This window comes from Haliotis rufescens, unplaced genomic scaffold, assembly GCF_023055435.1.
Source record: "Haliotis rufescens isolate VD_foot unplaced genomic scaffold, xgHalRufe1.0.p SCAF_2, whole genome shotgun sequence".
Taxonomy (NCBI): Eukaryota; Metazoa; Mollusca; class Gastropoda; order Lepetellida; family Haliotidae; genus Haliotis; species Haliotis rufescens.
Window position 1 is genome coordinate 5,578,514 of NW_025963890.1, and position 9,479 is coordinate 5,587,992.

Sequence of the window (9,479 nt, forward strand, 5' to 3'; positions counted from 1 at the left end):
CTCACTTTCAGGGGCTCCAGCAAAATTGACCTTTACGCAGGTGCCATGAACGAGGCCCCTGTTTCTGGAGGTGTGGTTGGTCCAACGATTGCCTACATACTTGGACAGCAATATAGTGACATACGGTCTGGTGATCGATTCTGGCATGAGACGACCAATACAACTCTTGGCTTCACAACAAGTATGTTCATTGGGTTTCTTTGACAAAAGCTGACATTGTTCAATACTCAACATTTGAGTTTTTTATAATGAGTCACAATCGTCCTCATATATGCTTTGTTGCACATTAAAAGAATTACTTTTTACCGTAAAAGTTACAAAAAAGTCATCTATGTTTTCTGTAAAGATTGCACAGGATTGTTTGCAACCTGTATTTGATTATCTTTCAAACACATCAAGTCTTTGAATGGCATTTAGAGGTGATACACATAAGGAAGAGAATTTATGGATGGCAACTTCTTTATTACTCCTTCATCAAGGGAATGGATGCATTCAGTGATAATTTAAGTCCTGGCTTCAAGTTGTACATAACTATCGGCGATAATTACTGTAAAGTGTTGGCTTCCATTGTCAATTGCTTATCAATTCTCAGCGCCAATTATCTGTTGGCTTCCCTTGTTAAGTTTCCACCTTTTGTTACCTTATTACTTTGTTGTTCTTATAGGCACATATATATGCTCAATACCTCATAGCATTAATTCACCCTATGAAGGTGTAAGCATATACTCCGAAACGTTGTGTTCCTCATAATAAAGAAGTTGACATCCATAAATTCTCTGCCTTTCAAATACATGATCTATACTTTTTGGGGTCCTTCCATGTTACCGTTGGGGAATTGTGTGCTCTTGTTACACTCTTCATGAATGACAGATTTGTAAAACGGATGATCTGTTTTACCCGACTATTCGACACTCACACAGATCCATCATATGTCGGAAACAATTGGTCTCGGTTATCTGTTTCTTGTTAGTTAACAGATGAAACTTCCTTGGTGTTGTCGAGTTGATCCAGTTCTAAACAATTCGTCGAAAAGTAATTATCGAAAGTATTGAACTGTCGACCAAAATTAGGTGTTAATACAAAATGGAACAGAAAAATAGGTACTGATTGTAGCACGATCGCACGCCATTAGCCAAAGCATGAAGTCTGGCCTTTTGCAAAGTGCACAGTGGCCTCTTACCATCAACAGTGGGGAGCTTGGGGTGTTATCGAATCAGGGTTCATACGTTGTACTGTACCACTGTTGGGAGTATTTGCTTGTTTGTCAGAATTTAGGAAAGAACGGCCCCTCATTGCGACAAGCATTCAACATGTTATTTGACAGAACGATGCACATGTTCCCTATTTGTCCCATTCGATGCACGTTCAATATTGTCATACTGTTTTACAGGTCAACTAGCCGAGATCGACAAAATAACTCTGGCTCGTGTGATCTGTACCAACACCGGCATAACATCCATCCAGCCCGACGCCTTCAGCATCCCAGACGCAACGTGAGAATATTTTACTCTTACAGGATACGTGGTTGGTGTTGGTATTAAATTCACCTTTGCGTTGTGTTTCGTTCAAGACATACAAATTGCATATCCAGCGAACTATATTTTTGTGAGGCAATTTTGTCAGCATTTCAGCATGTTACCGTCTTCCCGAGGCAATGGAGTTAACTGACTTTAAAAGTAGGACTAGGTTGGAATTCCTGGGCTCGATCGTAGCGCCACCAGTGGGTATAACGAGTCATGTCTCTTCTATGCCTCTCCTATGGACCAATCAGATTCCACATCTCGTATCACTTGCATTTACTTCGAACAAAATGGCGGCACCCAGTCAAGACGATCTAATCGATAATCAAGATCTATATTGTGATAAAATGGTTTTTACGTCGCGAAGTGCATCAAATCACGTGAGCACTTTAATTAAAAACATGAAAAGATTTGGAAAATATCTGTTTGACAACGAGTTGGCCTGGCACATGCTTTGCAAATCCTGTATTCGACCGGAATCTGCATGACAGTTTACGAACCGGATTTCGATTACGTTGCGTGATTGTGATTGGACTATGCATAGACTAGTTAGTCCAGCCAAAATGTAACTCCATAATACCAGCCTAGTTCGGCAAGGGTGGAAACTGGACTTTTATAGCCAGTTATGTCACTTGCCTCGGGGAGATGGCATTTTACAGCAATCTAACTTCCCGAAAAATTATATTAGCACTAAGACTATTGAAGTATTTCCTTCCACAAAGTACTTCCTTACAAGTAATACACAAACTTGACAATTTTCTTCAGGACTTGCTTCATTATTGTAATATAGAAGCGATAATACATTCTGGATTACAAAATCTTTATATGCATTTGGAAGTTGGATATAATTACAAGGACTATTCTGGATAACAACTTCTTTACTTACCCAAAGTTTCAGGGCTTCTTCTCGCCCCTTCAAAGGTGAGGTGAGGTGAGGTGAGGTAGGGTTTAACGTCGCGTCCAAGATTATTACACTTATATAGCGACGTGCATGCACGTGTGTGTGTGGCTGCTTGTACTAGTCCGGACTGATGGCGATTTATAGTGCAAGCCCACTGAGATACCATGCCGCAGTTTAAATGATAACCCCACTCAGACACAGTATACTGACTCCGAGCCGACAACAACAAATACTATCTTTTATAGTCTTTTGATATGAACCCCGGATCTTCCACTCTCCGGGTGGACACTCTATCTCTAGACCACGGAGGCGGTCTATTACCGATTTGAAAATTGATGCATGTTGCTACTTTGTGCAGGACGTAGCGCCATCTTAAGATACATGAATATCAAGTTTCAGAGGATTTCACTGTCTACTACATCCTGGTTCTGATATACGCAACAGCTCCTTGACGAATTAATAACATACCAGGACAGACCCACAAGCAATTAATCACAGACCACAACCTGTAAATGCACGAGAAGCCCTCTTCGCTGATTACATACACTTTTCAATTTGTATACACATTGTATTCAAGGAGAAGGGACACACAGGCTGTACAAAGTACTGTCTCAGAAAATGATATAAAATCAAATCATCCAACTGTTAAGTGAATTTTAATTTCAAATTTGATACTCATGACCGACCTTCAACAAATGAGCTCGTCACACTCGGCTGAAAGCTAAACAATGGGATACGGGTACTAATGTATGAAGGGATACACAGGCCTATGTAATCAGTCGCTGGAATATATGATTCTACGTCATAACTCCTCTCTTAAGAACAGAATGAAACCTTTGTATAAAATGTTTTCAGAAAACTGTAGGTGTAGCGCACCGAGATACCGCGATCATATTTACAAACTATGCTGCTCAACACTTGTTAGGAGAAGTCTTTACAGAGAAGGGGCGGTAGGGTAGCCAAGTAGTTTAAGCGTTTGCTCGTCGCGCCGAACGACCAGGTTCGATTCCCCACTTGGGTACGGTGTGTGGAGCCCTTTTCTGCCAAGCCCCGTCGTGATATTGCTGAAATACCGCCGCTTCATAACGTGATATGTCAGGGAACATGACATATCAATACAACTGACTTTGTTTGAAAGTATCTGATTATAACTGGCTTCATTTGTATATGTATGTGTCATATTCTCCAACCCTGTTTTTCTCTCCTAAAGAAGTCGTTATCCATAATATTCTTCGTCATAATGTCTGGATTTCCTTTGGTGATAAATTCACTTAATCCGTAGAGTAAAGACATGGCTTACAGACACAAGTAGAAGGGTTTCTTACACGCCTGAGGGTGAGAAACCCATTTGAGATAATTGGTATGAACATATGTGTGAGATCGACTTCCAGGTCTGTGATTGGCTACTCCATAGTGATGACATACGATCAGATTATAAAAGATTATTATTCTTAAATTGTAATTTAAACCTTTCTCGTGCTTCAAGCAAATTCACCTAAGTCTATGTCGAAACATTATGGTTTAAGAGCCACCACTGCCTTCATAAATCCACAGATATAGCTGAAGCATTTTAGTAGAGGGTCATACGAGATATGCATGGTGAGCAGTTAGGCGAATGACGTTAGTTATGACTGTTGTGTTATGTATTAATGTGCCACTGTGATAATGGGATAAACAAAATATATGTCGATTGGAGGCCAACATGGTGTTATTTTAGGGTGTGTAAAAGCAATGCTGCACTCCTGCCCGTCAAACACCATTTATCTTACGACTCGTTGTTTCAAAACACATCTATACATTTTGATTTGTTTGTTTGTTTGTTTGTTTGTTTGTTGTTTAACGCCGGTCTCAGCCATATTCCAGCTATATGACGGTGGTTGGTAAATAATCGAGTTTGGGCCAGACAATCCTGTGATTATATCATGAGCATCGATCTACGCAATTGAGATACGATGACATGCATCAACCAAGTCAGCGAGCCTGACCACCCGATCCTGTTAGTCGCCTCTTACGACAAGCACGGGTTGCTGAACACCATTTATAACCCGGAATTTCACGGGTCCTATACGTTTTGAAAGAACTCGTTGTAGGATAAATGGTATTTGACGGACAGCAATCCCTATATAAATGATTTTGTTTTTCATTTCAGGTCTAACGCTGAAGTCAGCTGCAGCAGCCTTGGTGACATTAACTTCTCCGAGTTTTAATTGTCCTGATAGATTCTCAAGTGATGTTCACAATTCAGAATACTGACGAAATAAAAATATTTCAGCAATAAATAATCGTCTTTGTGTTATAAGGGTTTTCACTTTGTTGTGCACAGATTCTTTGTGGTCTCAATCGTGATACTGCTGGAGGTGAGGTAGGGAGAAATGGGTTTTTAACGGTGCTTTTATCAGGCGAACAATTGACTTGCCTTTGCATGTGTTTGTGACGGGTGCCACCGGTTGGGCAGGATACGCTCACCTTTTTGCGAGCACCTGGTATCATTACCATTTCATAGTGATTCATAAACACGTGCTCATGATATAGTCGGAATCGTACAATCGACTCAGCTTTATGCAGAGATTTCTACTGGACATGGAAAGCCCACTGAGATACCATGCCAGGGTTTAACATAGATACTTAACTCAGACACAGTATACTGACTCCGGGCCGGCCAGTCCTTGTATTGTCCATAAATGCTTAGTGCCAGAGTAACAACAAGTATCATATTTTATCATATTTGAATTTATTCAAAATAATTGACATAGTCTTCATTATTATCCCTTTCAGACCCGACCATTTTACATGGTCACGCACAAACACTAGAATGAAATTATCCAAATATGTTTCAAAAATTATTAGATCCATTTATGATTAATTTCATTGTGTAAAAATAAATGCCAAACAAATGGCTTTTCATGTGAATATAATCCAAAGGCCAAATGTCAGAACCAATGAAAGACCCTATCTTTAAATATCATTATTACGGATCAAAAGTGTTTGTTTTTTTTAGTTATTATACTGGGCGTTCAATAACTCCGCTAAACCCGCCACGTTACAATGGGAGAAAACGGGGCATAATCGGCGACATTTGCGTCATCAGATTTGCTAAAATAAAGATGCTAAAGGTATTTCATTGACATGGTCGTTTAATTCCATGTATTATGTATACGATTTCGTGAGCTGACTTTAAATATTAACGAAAATATCACTGTCGAAAATGGGGTGTGTCATTGTTTACATTTCACCGATGTGACGACCACTTTCGAGTCTCGAAACAGCTTAAATAATGTTTTCCTTCACTAAAAGTAACAATGGACGTTATTCCCGTGACGTATACATTGCAAGAGCATTCATGAAAATGCTAAGAAAAAACATAACAACCCGTTCTAGCGTTTTTCTATAGTAAATTCATGTCACGTCCCCCATGGTTGATCGGTTAGTGGAGGCGGCCATTGTACAGTCATTGCCCGGGTCAGTGTAGCGCCAGCGCAGCATACCCAGGGAACCGGGCTGAGGTTTAAACGACCTTTCGCGAACTTTGACCCACCAACAGGAAGTCGACATTAGCCCGTCAGACAGCAGCTTTCTCGACCTTTACAGCATTATTTTCAAATTCCAGTCCAGTCTACGCTCTAAAATATATATTGACAAAATCTTCGATGAAAAAGAAATTTCAGGAATGTCTAACAGATGGTCGAGTTTATATGGCAGTTCTTCCCACGGGTTATGGAAAATCTCCACAGCCCAAATGTTTATCTCACTGAAGCGAGAGACCTTTCGTTCGGAATGCCCCATGTTCACCTTTTCTGGCTTTCACTTTCGCCATTTCGTAAGCGATGCTCTGATTGGTCGGACGAAAGGTCGTTCTGTCGTGACGTGTAATGGGATGTCCTCTGATCTTTTTGTAGCAGTAGGGAGCACTTAGATTTCACATTGAATAGTTGACACCTTCAACGATACCAGCCTGTCGGCCCGGCAGCACTACACGCATCTTTTTTTAATCCCATACTCCCTGTTCTTTTCACATTTCATCATTCTTACTCGCAAAACCGCAAAGAATCCAAAACGCGGCAGTTGGGGTTGTCACTTGCCGCACAGACCACGTTTACCTGTCCTTAAAGCCGTCCACTGACTGCCTGTCAAACAACGGATACAAGTGAAAATTTTGCTTCTTGCTCTTAACTGTATCTCCGGCGACCACCCCTGCCCCTACTTTAGACACCTGGTCACTCAACATACACCTAATCTGACACAGTCAGGATTGTTGGGCTCATCATTAGCTCAGGGACCTTTCCTCCTCTACACGCAGCGCAGACAGCGAATGGCACTTCTCTCAGGAAGCGCTGCCTAGTCAAACCAACCCAGAACTTTTCGGAGAATATGAAGACTCCCCAACACTGCAGCCTTCTGCATTACCCAGATTGTCAGAAGGGCTGTATTCCTGGTAGCAACCCGGGTACTCTCCGAGTGTCTGTCAACAGATTGGGAACGTTAACGCGCGCGTGTGTGTGCGTACGCGTGTGTGCGTGTGTGTGCGTGTGCGCGTGTGTGTGTGTGTGTGTGTGTGTGTGTGTGTGTGTGAGAGAGAGAGAGAGAGAGAGAGAGAGAGAGAGAGAGAGATTGGGTTTAACGTCGCGTCCACGATTATTCACTTATATAGCGACGTGCATGCACGTGTGTTTGTGACTGCTTGTACTAGTTCGGACTAATGTTGATTTTATAGTGCTAGCACACTGAGATACCATGCCGCAGTTTAACATGAATACCCAACTAAGACACAGCTGTATACTTACTACGTGCATGGTGACTCTACTCTTCTTGTGAAAAATAACATCCATCTCTATAACATGGACTACCATCGAGAGAGACACGAACGAAGAATGAAATACATTTATTTAACAACAAATAAATGAACTAAAACTGACAATATCACACTAAATATACCTGTCACATTACAATTTCTCTCAAAATTTACACCCAATTCACATCTAAAACAGTTTTTGTCAAACAATGACTTATCCCAGATGTAGACATCGCATGACTGAAATAATCATTGGTGGTGAATCCATAGACGGGATTCAGGGGGTTAAACCAACCCCGCCTCCCTCTTCCCCTCCTTTTAAAATCCACAACCAGTAACAACTCCCCTCCCCACCGAGGGTAAAAACAGTTCGTTTGTGATATATATTTCAAAGAAAAAGGAATGTGATTGGTTCAACTTATTTAAACACCTCTCCCTACAAAGGACATTTAACAATAAATGAGAGTAAACGGTACATAAAATAATACATTTAGATTAATTGTACCTACTGTTGCAAATATTATGATGATATACAAGTCACACACAAATACACACATACATATATCCAGGGTATGAAACTCCCAAAATTTTCAGCCAGACCACAGGACTGGCTAGCTGAACTACTTGCCAGCCCTGACCAAAACCTGCCTGCCCACTATAATCATATGTTTCTCAGGATAATTTAATTAAAACTTTAAATCGAATTCATTGAACATGAAGTGATGCAAGAAAAGAAATAGCAAACACTTTTTAGGTCAGATTTGTATTTAATATCCTAGAATACATCATGTAAATAATGCTTATCATCGGGAAATATTTAGAATATTTTTACATATGAAATATAACCCGACCGTCGGGCAGGGGGATTTGAAAATCTGGCAGCCCGAGTTGAAATCAACCCGTCTCGGACGGCCCGGCAGGCAGGTATTTCGAACACTGATATATCGGTACATTAACAAACAGCATACCAGCATATCACACATACAAACAACTATTTAGATCTTAAATCTTTAGATTTTGCAATGAACAAATTGACAGATTGTACAATAGCAAGGTTAGTATCAGTAGATGTTGGAACACTTACATATAATACTGAATCCAAGTCGTATTCCTTTATATAGTAGTGCATATTATTCCGAAAAATGCAGTAGTTACGACATGAAAAGAAGTAATGTGTAGGATCCCGATAATGATATCCGCAGGAGCAGGTGGTAGACTCATGAATATGTCTAATAGTATGATATGTATGTGCATTTAAATCACTACGTCCTAATCTGAGGCGGCAATGGATACTTTGACAGAAACGGGTACCATACCCTAAGTTAAAGCCAAATATCCTTTACGATTTTCTGTTGTATAATGTAATGTATAATGTGGTCGAGAGTAATAACGTATTTTTATATTCCTTTAAAATGAGGACTCATTTAAGTTCAGGGCATACAGATAATGTGCACAGAGAAGATTCTCAACTTTTTATCACATATCTAGGACCAACTAGATATACACAAAGCTTTAGTTACTGACTTGGGCAAGAAATATGACAAGTATTAATGTTGAGTCGAACGTGGGTTGTTCCATTGTGACATGTAGGTGACGAAGGTTCTCACTTGTTTACATCATTGTGTAAATCCAAGTGACGTGTTGGGCGAAACTAAACACATCACTCTTTTCGCAATGACCAAAGTGAGACATGTTTTCAGCTACCACTTTTTTTCAATCATATTTTATGTCGAATATAAAACAATATTGTTCTCATAAAATAGTAGAGACAGAACTCCCAATTTGAAAAACAAAAATCAAATTAAGGTTATTCCCTTTGATTGAAAAATTATGAAATTCAAAAGGTTTTCAAATCTTTTATATTGTGATGCTTTCCCTTTATCAGCCAGAATACCACCAACGTTGTGTCACGAACAAGAACTAGATTACTCAACACTGGACCATATTTTATGCTGCCGAACCAAAGTACTCCAAATGAGAAACTATTAAGGCGTTTAGAGCTTTTCATGTGAAGATTCTCGTGTTTTAAACAAATGCAGATGGACCTTATCCCGTAAAGTTCACTACATAGGGGTTTTCAGTACGTTTTATCAGTGTGCGAAGGCATCTGCCACCGTAATACGGTCATCCCTCATCAGCAATGACCGGAAATATGTTTTTATGTTCAATATCTTGTCCTCGGTGAAGGACAATCTCACTGTTTCCAGAGGGGTAGATTCTCAGGTTGTAGTTCGGATACCAATAGCATCTCCAGATGTGACCATCTCAC

The 9,479-nt window shown here is 40.1% G+C and overlaps 1 protein-coding gene across 1 annotated transcript; it reads left to right on the forward strand.

The window, feature by feature from the left end:
* On the forward strand, positions 1-4,700 carry LOC125381886 (peroxidase-like). The gene is made up of 3 exons (XM_048399224.1): positions 1-181; positions 1,391-1,493; positions 4,571-4,700. Exons 1-3 carry the CDS (start codon positions 46-48, stop codon positions 4,626-4,628), a joined length of 297 nt encoding a protein of 98 aa, XP_048255181.1. The 5' UTR covers positions 1-45; the 3' UTR covers positions 4,629-4,700.
* The last annotated feature ends 4,779 nt before the right edge of the window (positions 4,701-9,479 follow it).